Source organism: Vulpes lagopus, chromosome 1 (genome assembly GCF_018345385.1).
Source record: "Vulpes lagopus strain Blue_001 chromosome 1, ASM1834538v1, whole genome shotgun sequence".
In the NCBI taxonomy this organism is placed as follows: Eukaryota; Metazoa; Chordata; class Mammalia; order Carnivora; family Canidae; genus Vulpes; species Vulpes lagopus.
This window is the reverse complement of record NC_054824.1, coordinates 146,513,620-146,526,320: the sequence shown is the minus strand read 5'-3', so window position 1 is coordinate 146,526,320 and position 12,701 is coordinate 146,513,620. Positions and strand designations below refer to the sequence as shown.

Below are 12,701 nucleotides of genomic sequence, written 5' to 3'. Positions count from 1 at the left end.
AAAAAGATCAGCTAGAAAAGTAGAAAGAAAGCCAAGACAGTAGTCTCCTCAAAAGTCAAGAGAAAAGGAAGTGGTCAAACGAATAAAATTTTGCAAACTAGTCCAGTAAAGAAAGATTATGTACAAATTAATTCTTTTTACAAGGAATTAACCATGTGGAGGTATTTGGTGACACTGCAGTCTTCTGAGTAGAATGAAGAAGTCAAACCCACCCAAGCAGGGAACAAGAAGGAAGTGGAGGGGAAGGCTGAGGCAACTCTTTCAAGAGGCCTGATCTCATCATGTGAAAAGGGAGCATTGGCCCAACAATGCTTCTGGGTCATTTTAAGACAGGTGAGCCGTAAGCCTGCAGCACATTAATGCACAGACAGAAAAGAGCTATTAAAAAAGAAGATGAGAGAGATGACATATGGACCTCACATTCCTGAAGATGTAGCAGAAAAGGAGCTCCAGATGTGAGGCAAGTATTAAAATGGGGCCAGGGAGCTGCAAGTTAGATGTTTGCATTTGGTTACTTCTATTTTTAATTTTCATTTTCTATAAAGTAGGAAGCATAATCAGGTAGTAGAAGGCTTATGGTTAAACTGTGACAGTGTAAAGAGATGCTGTGAGGAATGACAGGGAAAGTTAAAAGAAGACATAAAAGGGCACCAGGCAGTGCCCCTTGTCCCACTGATGCTGGAGACTGTGACTCAGGAAAAAGAAGGAACCCACGTGATTGTGAAAGTTTTCTGCAAAAAGGCTCAGCAGTATGAGGGTGAATGCAGAGAACACTGACAATCACGCTGATTAGAGTTGAAGTTTTGTCAACTCAGGAGCAGAAAAGTGGAAGAGTTAAGGACATCACTAACAGACTGACTGCTGGAGGGAGAAGGGGGCCATGGGTGGAGACGAAAGGGCAACCCTCATAAAAGTGAGGAAAGAAAAGAGCTGGATAAAAAAGGAAACATGGTTAAAAAAAACTCTTTTACATCCTGTTAATGGTGCATTTGGGACCAGTGGAAGGAAGAAGACAATGAAGGCACACAGAGGAGGAATCGGTGCCGTGGCAGACAAGGGTACCAACAAGGTCACAGCGCAGCCAGGAGGCTCTGAGGCCCTCAGGGGAGGCCGGCCCAACTTCTTGGTCCTCCCATCATGCAAACCCCGAAAGACAGGGTGTGTGGGAAAGAGTGATGTCAACTCTAAGTTGGTCCAAAAATGTCAGACATTCTTGGTGTGGCAGTGGTATCACTGCTGCTGTTTTTACCACGATGACCAGTACTTAGGTTTTGTTCCCTTTAAGAGAGACATGCTCTGTATTTGAAGATATCACCAACTTATGACTAATGAAATCAGTGAAGTCCCGATAATATGGAAGTAGACTAGTATTTCAACATAGTTCACTTGTTTTCTTAATTTAATGCTATGAAAACTACTTTCCATCTCCACGAAAGAAAACTTGGCATGCCTGGATAGTAATCTTGATAGATGTCTTCTGTTTCCTCTGACTTCAAGGGTACAGAAAACGTTCTAAATGTTTTATGTTTCAAGGTTTCTTTTTCTGCTATTTTAGCTGGTTCACTTTCCGATGGTATGACAGCTTCATACTCTTGCTCTTCGTATTTTAGAAGTCTAATATGACAAAGAAAATAAGATACTATGGTTAACATTCTCTAGAACTTAAAGTTTATTTTTTTTTCTTTATAGAACTTAAAGTTTAAATCTTTATACTGTACAATAAAATATCTATCCCTTCAAGCAATTTTTTGAAAGACAATTTAAAAAGCAGATCTGAGGGCACCTGGGTGACTCAGTCAGTTAAACGACCAACTCTTGATCTCAGTTCAGGTCTTGATCTCAGGGTGATGAGTTCAAGCCCCACCGCGGGCTCCACGCTGGGGGTGGAGCCTACTTAAAATTTTTTTTTAATTTATAAATAAGTAACATAAAAAGCCGATCTGAAACATGGAGAGTCTAGTTAAATGCAAAAGAGGTCTGATAATATTACTGAAATGTTAATGCTAGAAAGAATTTAAGAATCCTCATCTAACTTAAAAGATAAAGAAATGTTACCTAATTAGCAGCTGAGTGAAGTCAGAATACATTTTTTTGAAACTCAATACTCCTATATTTACTCTTCTTTATAAAACCACCACCATCACCAACCCTTCTCAAGACTAAAACCAAAATCTTCTCATAATACATTACCCAACTATTTGTAAATGTTAGAAAACCTTTTCATTACAACAGAATCCAAAACCAATGCCTGAAGCTAACTAATGTCACAGACCATATTATTATAAGATGGAGGAAATTCAGCATTTGTAGATCCTCTCATGCTGCTCAGTGGGCACAACTACCTATTGATATATTGCACAAAAATACTTAATCACATGAATAAGAAGGCAAACTTTCTCTTCAAAGAGACAGCATGACTTCACACTTGCTCATGGGTCTTTATTCTTAAATTCTCCTCCCTTGAGCACTCAAGAGTCCCTAGGTTTATAAACACCTTGAACAGTTTCCTCTTCATTAAAATGTCTAATCCATATCTTTTGTTGTTGATTTTTTATACTGAATTATATACCTTTTCTTAACAATGTTTAGGAGTTCTTTTCACACTTTATATAGTAATCTGTTGTTATTTCATATGTGCTGAAAATTGCTCTTCGTATTTTAGAAGTCTAATATGACAAAGAAAATAAGATACCTTCTCGCTTTATGAAGTCTTCGTTCTTCCCTTTAATATAACTATCTTTGCATCTACAATTTCTGTTTATTCTTCAGAAACCTGTCCTTACTCCAATCTTGACAAAATTCTTATTTTTCCTAATAGTTTTAAAGTTTTGCCTTTCACAATTCATCCTTGAGTTCGGGGTGTGATGTGGGGGACAAATCCAATTCTCCCCACTCCCACCCCGTAAGGTAATGCAATTGTCACTGCACATTACTGAACATCCCCATCCTTTCTTTCCCTGACCTGTAACACCAAGTCTGCATCACTCCAAATGTATACAATTATCCACCCCTGGTTCTTTGTCTATCCTTGTTTTTCTATCACACTGCTTTTTTTTTTTTTTAAGATTTTATTTATTCACGAGAGACACATGGGGGGGGGGGGGGGGCAGAGAGACACAGGCAGAGGGAGAAGCAGGCTCCATGCTGGGAGCCTGACTTGGGACTCGATCCCAGGTCTCCAGGATCACCCCTGGGCTGAAGGCGGCACTAAACCACTGAGCCACCTGGGCTGCCCTATCACACTGCTTTAATTGCTTAAAGTTGTCATAGCTGTAGGTTCACACCTCAGATTTTTTCTTAAAGAGGGCTTACATATCCTTGGCCTTTTCATTTTCCATGTAAATTCTGTTGCATTCTCAATTAAATTTTGTAGTTTTCTCCACAAAAGTCAAACACATAAATTTAAAAATGATTTTTCCTAGGTACTGGATTTTTCATTACTATTACACAAATGGTAGTTATAACTAAAATTAAATTTTCAATCTATTGTTGGACTATAGGAATGAAATTCGCTTACACTGATTTTAATCTAGCAGCCTTGCGAAATGAAATTCACTTATTATAAAACTTCATAAATTCTTCCATACTTTTTTAGACATCAATCATCTATAACTGATTACGATTTGTTTCTCCTTTTTCAAGCCTTCCAGTTTTCATTTCATCTTTTTGTCTTATTGCCTTATGACCTTTAATAGGATGTCACATGTAAGTGGCAATCTCAAGTATCCTTATCACTTTTCTCAATTTAAGAGGGATATTTTTAAGACTTGTTAAAATATTTGCTTCAGGTTTTTTGATAAATGCCCTATTCATATAGTCTGCCACGGGTTTTTATCATTAAGAGACAATGCATTTTATCAAATGCTTTTCTTCCTTTAATCTATTAATAGTTCTTGGTATTGATGCACTTTCTAATGTTGAACCAACCTTGCATTTTCCAGATAGGCTACTCAATTTGATCTTGGTATATCATTCATTTGTATATGCAAATGTAACCTGTAGGTTAATATCTTATTTAGGGTTTTCTGCTTCTAAGGTTGTGAATGAAACGAACTTAGAAGATTGTATAAACTGACTGGTGGCACAATCAGTGCCACTCTTGGTTTTGGCTCAGGGTTGTGATCTCAGGGTCATGAGATCAAGCCCTACCTTGGGCTCTGGACTCAGCATAGAGTCTGCTTAAATCTCTCTGCCCCTACCCCCATGTACATGCATACATACCCTCTCTCTTTCAAATAAATTATCTTACATATGTATATAAAAGATTGTACAAGCAATCGTAGCTCAATTTAGGGACTATTTTCTTTTTCTGTTCTGTGGAAGAAGTTGTATAAGATTGTAATTATCCATTTATTGAACTTCTGTTAGAACTTATAAACTTATATATCATCTTATTTTTTTGTCTATGTATCCCTTTTCTTATCTTTACTTTCTATCTCTACCTTTTCCTTTTTTCATCTGGAGAACTTCCTCGACTTTATCTTTCACCTATTCTCTCAATCTCCATTTCTGCTATTATATAATTTCTAAAAGCTATTTTTCCCCAAATGTTCCCTAATTTTTTTAGGACTTTATTTATTCACTCATGAGAGACTGAGAGGCAGAGACACAGGCAGAGGGAGAAGCAGGCTCCCCGTGGGCAGCCTGATGTGGGACTCGATCCCGAGATCACCACCTGAACCAAAGGCAGACAATCACTGAGCCACCCAGGTGCCTTATTTTTTATTCTCCTAATGTTATTTCTTCTGTCTCCTGACCACCTAGGATAGGCTTGAGCTGGGTGTTACTGAACTTTTCTTCTCCCTACACAGTATATTTTCTCCAGGCTTCTGTGATTTAGTTTCTGTCAAATGATCCATTCATATTTAAGAATCATCACTGAGATAGCAATGAGACCATTCTTCATGCACTGGTGGAATCTGTCAACTGGTAGGTTTCACTGTGGGATAATCTGAGGCTTGTTGTTTTCCAATTGGCCTTATCTATAGATCTTTCTTGTTAGCTGGTCAGTTTCCCAGAGGATAATGTGCTTAGTTAGTTAGATGTTGGCTGTGAGCTTTCTCAAAGTCCAGCAGAGAAAGAATACTAAGGTTATATAATTTGGGTACAGTAATATACTCTTAGCTGTGTTTGGTGTCCCCACATCCTGGATCTCGTCTGTTGGAATGAAAGAAGAAACATTCTCTTGGCTGAGTGAGATTAAGGAAAGGGATCTGTGTTCTAACTGCTGCTTCTACAAACTTCCAGGTTACTGCTTTCGCTGCCACTGCTGCTGCCACTGCCACTTTGAGAGGAGTCCTGAGTATCTAGTAGCATCCTTACAGGTGGGAGGTGATGTGGGGGCAGGAATGAAGCAGTCACTTCTGGGCTTCACTCCCTGCCACCTTAGGTTTGCACTGTCTGCTCTGCAAAATCAGTAATCACTTATCCTTCTGTTTCCAAGCTTCCAAAACTACACTGGTAGCTCCCATGTGCTTTTGTCTCCTCTCTCCTCCTTTTGTGTGTTTATTCCCACAATCCCAAATTTTGATCATTTGGTGGGATTTCAGAAAGGACACAGTAAGAGCATGAGTTTAGCCCATGAGATTTAAACAGAGGTCAGTATCTTCCAGTACTTCCTCATCTCTGTTATTTTCTTCCTGCCGAGTGGATGCTGATCCACCAACAGGAATGTGAAAAAGAAAGCATATCAATCTCTCTGACCTCTTCTCCATCTACCTACATCTAACCACCTTTTTGCCTTCCTGGGGTTTTTCAGCTGTTGGTTAACTTCTCATTTCCATCAACATCCTTTCTCACTTTTTTGGCATATCCCAGACTGGTCTGGGGAAGGAGCCAGTATTAATCTGCCTATCTTGTTGAGAACCACTCCCTAAGGTTTGTTAAACTTCAGCACCCTCACCCAGTCCCCACCCCCACATGACAATGCACACTCTGCTTTATCAGAATGGCTTACCACCAGTCATTACTATTGAAATTTTACTTTCATTATATCTTATTTTACCTTGATTTTGTGTTGCTTTTCTCCTTGTCCATGTCTTGATTTACTGTTGCCAAATCAGTGGGTATATTTTTGATATTTTTCTATGAAGGGATAGGCTGCAAAAAACACATTCATGTTATCTTTTAAATATAAAAGATGCTTTCACAGCTATGACTATTGGGTTCAAAACTGCATATGTGGTTCCCAACTTTCCCACTAGGCTTAATTTAACAACTCCACTACCTTCAAGTGTTTCCTCTATAGAATATGATTTCCAGGCTCTTTGCTACACTAGTTATCCTTCTCAGAGCAGCCTCTGTATACCTTCTCATAAAGTATACTTCTAATATAGTGTTTTACTTCTTACGATAATGAGCTTATGTATGTATGATTCCAATTAACTTAAATTCCATACTAAAGATAATGCTAGGTTTTAAGATCCTCTCTCCAGGGAAAATCATAGATAGAATGTAAGAAAGTCAACAGAACTGGTGGCCTAAGCTGTTAAACTCATTTTGCCATTCAGTAAGTACTAAAAGGCCATTCAGACAGAATGGATGGGAGTGGGTTTTGAAATATGACAAAGAAAGGTTCTCTTTCTGATTACTAAGGGATATCTAACAAGGTCCAAAAAAAGAAGATGCACTGCATAGGCATGGAAGTATACTCCAACTAAAGAAGCCAACATATAGCCTAGATTCAATGCAGGGCAGAAACAGATTTAAATGTCAACTGAATAAGCATCAGATAAATCAAATATGACAGACTGAAGGATAAGTGATAAGGATAAGGATAAGTGATTACTGATTTTGTCTTGCCAAAGACAAGAGTAGTTCTTATTGGAATAGAAATGATAGATATTTCTATATCAGAAACGAAGCCAACAACTGCAGTATCAGTGCAGGACAGATCTACTGAGGAGACTCAAGGTGTAGAAAGGGTCTCAATCAGACCCAAAGGGTGCCAACAATGCCCGCGGATGGATTACTCACTGTACCCAGGAACTGAAAGTTACAACTCTGAGGCCCACACCTGAAACAAAGAGATAGACCCAAGGGACACTCCTCTAGATTCAAAAGCATCCCTGAATCAAACCCATTCTGGATTTACAACAGAGTAGAGGTCAGCAGAATTCTTCTGGAAAAAGGCTTGAGGATCAGAGGGCAAAAAATCAAAGATGTTACACATTATTCACACAACAAGATAAAACAAATTTCTGTAAATATTTTATTGATGAAATTCAATATGAAAATAATTAAATACAACTTTTAAAAAATATTCCTATTTAAATGTTCCTATTATTAACAAAGAACACAGAATTCTCTTAAGATAACATGTTACATATAGGGATTCAAGGCTAGTGTTACCCATCATCAAATTGCTCAACATTATTCCTTTATAAAAACCATTCTTAGCCTTTGGACATAGAAAAAGATGGCAAGCCAGATTTCACCTATCTTGTAGGGGCTGGCCATCATCTGCCAGCCCCTACCAGAGAGTATATATGTTAACTGCAACATCTACTTTAACTTTGGAATATATTTTCATGCTATTATCACCACCACCACATATCCAAAAAAAAAAAAAAAAGAGAGAGAGAGAGAGAAATTGTGTGATCTCACTATCAAACAGTATAAAAAACCAAATGAGTTATTCCTCTTTCCTACCAGACAAGTGGAAAAAAGTTAACCTTCACTTCTCCACAACAACATTCGAATGCCAGAACATTTCCTCAGGAGATAAGTGTGGCTTAAGAAGTTCATACAGAGCCAAGTTTTCATGTAAGCATGAAGCTAACTAACATTTCCACACATGTAAAATTCAGTGAAGTATTATTCACATGAACACTTCTTGTAAAATGTATGTGATAATAAATTCCACCCTCACAGCGATGAAGACAAAAATATGATAATAAAAGAAGTAATAGGAAGAGCATAAATTCATTTCAGTACAGAAGTAGGTCACAACAACTTCAGGACTTACCATACAGAGTAGAACCTTGGTAGTATAGCTATGAAGCGCTAAAACTATCAAGAGGGGAGAATAAGTAAATGGAATACAAGGAATATTTATGCTCCTCATCTTTCAAAAACATAGGTCAACAGATACTCCTTAAATGTGATAAGCAAAATAACAAAATAACAAAAAAGTTTAACTATATTATTTAAAAGTATAAAGGCACCCCCAAAAAGAGCTAAAATTATAATATATCCAATAAAAATTAGGGAGTATGAGGTATCAGATAAAATGTAAATGCATGAATTATGTTCTAATTTCTTTATTTCACAATGTGGAGCCAACAGATGCTACCTAAACTGCACAGAACATAAAGGTTGAAACTATATGTTGGGCTATAAGCACAGAAGAACTAAAATGGTGCACGAACCTCCCCAAATATGAGAAAAAAAAATACAACTATGTATTAACATAAAATAGGGATTTACAACATTAAAAAATAAAGGACAGGTGTGGTTGACTTCGGTAGGTTGCCTATAAAATATTCCTTCCTTCCCTTTCCCTAGCACTACTCTGATTTTTCTTCAGGTAGATGTGAAAAAATTGTCATTGAGATGAAAAAAAATGAAAAGACAGGTTAAATAACAGGAGAGAATGACAAATCAGACATAATACATATCAAAAGCCTGGAAGAAGAGGTAAATTGGGCAATACAACAACAGAGTTTTCTGGACTCCAACCTACATTTTCACATCCTACAAATTCTAAGCAGGATGAACACAGAAGTGTTTACATGCACATGGACACACACACCCTTCCAAAACAGTGGAACTGTAGAATTCCAAAAGCAAAGAGAAGATCATAACAGTAGCCAGAGACACATTACTTAAAGGGAAAAACAGACTAAGTATGGGCTTCGTGATAATGCACACAAAATTAAAACAGTGGAATAACATCTCCAATGTGCAATGGAAAAGTAACTGTCAACTTAAAATTCTATACCTGGCAATAATGTATTTCAGGCAAAATAAAGACATTTCAGGCAAATAAAATCAACAAACACACATAAAATGTACTCTAAAGGACTTCAAAAAGGACTATGATCCTAAGATGACAGATCTAAGATGTAAGAAATTCTCAGCAGTAGCAATAATGAATATGTATATACCTAAATAAATACTAACTGCATAAAAGAGTAATTATTTCCTGAGGGATTAAAAGTGAGAAGGAGTGGCTGCACCAGTTCACATTCCCACCAACAGTGTAAGAGGGTTCCCTTTTCTCCGCATTCTCTCCAACATTTGTTGTTTCCTGCCTTGTTAATTTTCCCCATTCTCACTGGTGTGAGGTGGTATCTCATTGTGGTTTTGATTTGTATTTCCCTGATGGCAAGTGATGCAGAGCATTTTCTCATGTGCATGTTGGCCATGCCCATGTCTTCCTCTGTGAGATTTCTCTTCATGTCTTTTGCCCATTTCATGATTGGATTGTTTGTTTCTTTGGTGTTGAGTTTAATAAGTTCTTTATAGATTTTGGAAACTAGCCCTTTATCTGATATGTCATTTGCAAATATCTTCTCCCATTCTGTAGGTTGTCTTTTAGTTTTGTTGACTGTATCCTTTGCTGTGCAAAAGCTTCTTATCTTGATGAAGTCCCAATAGTTCATGTTTGCTTTTGTTTCTTTTGCCTTTGTGGATGTATCTTGCAAGAAGTTACTGTGGCCGAGTTCAAAGAGGGTGTTGCCTGTGTTCTCTTCGGAGAAGGACAAACAGTGTATGTTCTCATTCATTTGGGGAATATGAATAATAGTGAAAGGGAATATAAAGGAAGGGAAAAGAAATGTTGGGAAATATCAGGAAGGGAGACAGAACATAAAGACTCCTAACTCGGGGAAACGAACTAGGGGTGGTGGAAGGGGAGGAGGGCGGGTGTTGGAGGGGAATGGGTGACGGGCACTGAGGTGGACACTTGACGGGATGAGCACTGGGTGTTTTTCTGTATGTTGGTAAATTGAACACCAATAAAAATTAATTAAAAAAAATAAAAATAAATAAATAAATAAAAGTGAGAAGGAACTAAACTATACAACAAACAATAGCACAGAGGTCAGGAGGAGGATGATCAAAATTAAATTGTTTTAAGATTCTTATATTATCTGGAGAAAGATGGAAAATGATTAAATTTACAATTTGGTAAGTTAAACACACATCTTAAAACTTCTGTGGTAACCACAAAACAAGGTGGCAGAAATAAACCAAAACATAATAGTTAATCAATATAAGTGCTCCAAATTTTCTAAAAAAGACAAAGGCAGAAAAACTGGGTGGGGGAGGGGGGAATCCAGTTATACCTTATTTAAAAAATAAATCGGTAAAACAGAAAGATACAAAACAAATGCAAGAAAAGGATATTAAAAGATTTATGAGGCAACTATTAAGCAAAATGAAGATACTATAGCTATATTTCTATCAGAAAAAATACATATTAAGGCAGAGTCACTAAACAAAAGAAAATTCACTACATAATGATTAAGGTTCATTTCACTGGAAAATAAAACAGTCCTGAACTTCCACCTAACAAAATAACTTCAAAATATATAATGCAAGTATATAAGCAAAATATATAATTCAAAAACTGGAAGAACTAGAAGAAAAAACAAATACAGTATGATAATGCAACATTTTAATGAATTCATTTCAGTAAATCAGGCCAACTCCTCTGCCACCAAAACAAAAAACTGTAACAATAGAAAGTTTAATAATCTAATTTTAAAATCTGACTTAACAAATATGCTCAAGAAATGGAGACTGTATGTATTTTAAAGCGCATGTGGCACAGTTTCATAATTAACCATCTTCTGGGTCCTAATGTAAGCCTCAACAAATTTCAAACACTTTATCATCATATAATCCAAATTCTATGACCACAATGTAATCAGATTAGAAATAAAGCAATAAAAAGTGAAATCCCATAAATGTGGAAATGAAGAAACACCTAACTCATAGTTCAAAGAATGAATCATAATTAAAATTTCAAAATATTAAGAACTAAATGCTAAGATATTAAATATTAGAACTTGTGAGATGCATCTAAAAAGGTACTGACAAGTAAAAAAAAAAAAAAAAAAAAAACACAAACCTATGCTTATACCAAAGAAAGGAAAGGTTATGTAAAGAAGTTAGAACAAAACTTTATAAATCCAAAGAAAGGAGAAAGAAAAAATAAAGATGAGAGCAGGCCTCTTGACATGAACAAGGTAATGGGAGGAAATGCTACTCTTTGTACTCCCATAAGAAAGAGTAAGTAGATTGCTACCCATGAACAAAAATAGGCCTGGGTTGGGTGCTCAAGAGTCCAACTAAGAACTACAGCAAGGCAGTGGAGGAAAAAGAGAACAATTATGTGGAAAGGATCCCTGGGGAGACTGAGCTGGGAGGTCTGGCTAAGAACAAACAAGGTGGGCTGTATCAGTCACACAGGGGGTGCCATCACAGTCCCCAGAGACATGTTCTGCAGAGGACCCTGGTAGCCTTCACTACTGAGGATCTCACCAGCTTCCAGAATAGCGCAGACTCCACACAGCACTCACAGTAGTGTCTGTCATGGGGATCCTAGCACGCTGCTCCACAGAGGACACCAGGAGCATCAGCTACTGAGATAACCAACAGGCACTACTGCCAATAAAACACCCAGAGACCGAGACTCTACTGTGTCCTTCTCCCCAGAAGGAGCTGCTACCATGCTGCCCCAGGACCAGCACTGCCACATGCCCCAATCCTGCACGTGCCTTGATTCCAGAGTCCCAGTGCTCCACACGCATGCACATTTCACACTCCACCTTCATGCTGCTCTGCACAGTCCCATGCACCAAACCCTAGCCCCATGGCTGCTCTACAGGAATCTACATAGCAGCCACTGAAGTCACCACTGCTGTGGAATAGCCACTTCCTCAGATCCCAGAGCTTCTGGTATTCCAAAGTGCCCACATATCAGACACCAATGTCACCACCACTACATGGGGGCTCAGGAGCCAGACCTTGTGCCAGGAGGGATCCCCTCAACCATAACAGTCTACACAGGAGGAAAAAGGATATGGAAGTCCCCAATAGTCCTCATTGCCACTGTGAACACTTGTAGCCTAGGCTACTGAGAACCCCTAAATCTATGCCAACACTGACCTCACTGAAGAAGCGACATAGAAACTATGTGGTTGGGTCTTCCCTAGCCCTTTATCTGATATGTCATTTGCAAATATCTTCTCCCATTCTGTAGGTTGTCTTTTAGTTTTGTTGACTGTATCCTTTGCTGTGCAAAAGCTTCTTATCTTGATGAAGTCCCAATAGTTCATTTTTGCTTTTGTTTCTTTTGCCTTTGTGGATGTATCTTGCAAGAAGTTACTGTGGCCGAGTTCAAAAAGGGTGTTGCCTGTGTTCTCTAGGATTTTTATAGAATCTTGTCCCACGTTTAGATCTTTCATCCATTTTGAGTTTATCTTTGTGTATGGTGCAAGAGAGTGGTGTAGTTTCATTCTTCTGCATGTGGATATCCAATTTTCCCAGCACCATTTATTGAAGAGACTGTCTTTCTTCCAGTGGATAGTCTTTCCTCCTTTGTCGAATACTAGTTGACCATAAAGTTGAGGGTCCACTTCTGGATTCTCTATTCTGTTCCACTGATCTATGTGCCTGTTTTTGTGCCAGTAAACACACTGTCTTGATGACCACAGCTTTGTAGTACAACCTGAAATCTGGCATTGTGATGC

The 12,701-nt window shown here is 37.9% G+C and overlaps 1 protein-coding gene across 1 annotated transcript in view; it reads right to left on the bottom strand.

Annotated features, from left to right (window-relative positions):
* The window catches only part of DNAH14 (dynein axonemal heavy chain 14), a 311,703-nt gene extending 300,118 nt beyond the window's left edge, over positions 1-11,585 (bottom strand). Inside the window, 4 exon segments of the mRNA XM_041749477.1 lie at positions 1,477-1,614; positions 6,005-6,084; positions 6,976-7,015; positions 11,491-11,585. Of these exon segments, the coding sequence (XP_041605411.1) occupies positions 1,477-1,614; positions 6,005-6,084; positions 6,976-7,015; positions 11,491-11,585 (353 nt within the window).
* Between the last annotated feature and the right edge of the window lie 1,116 nt (positions 11,586-12,701).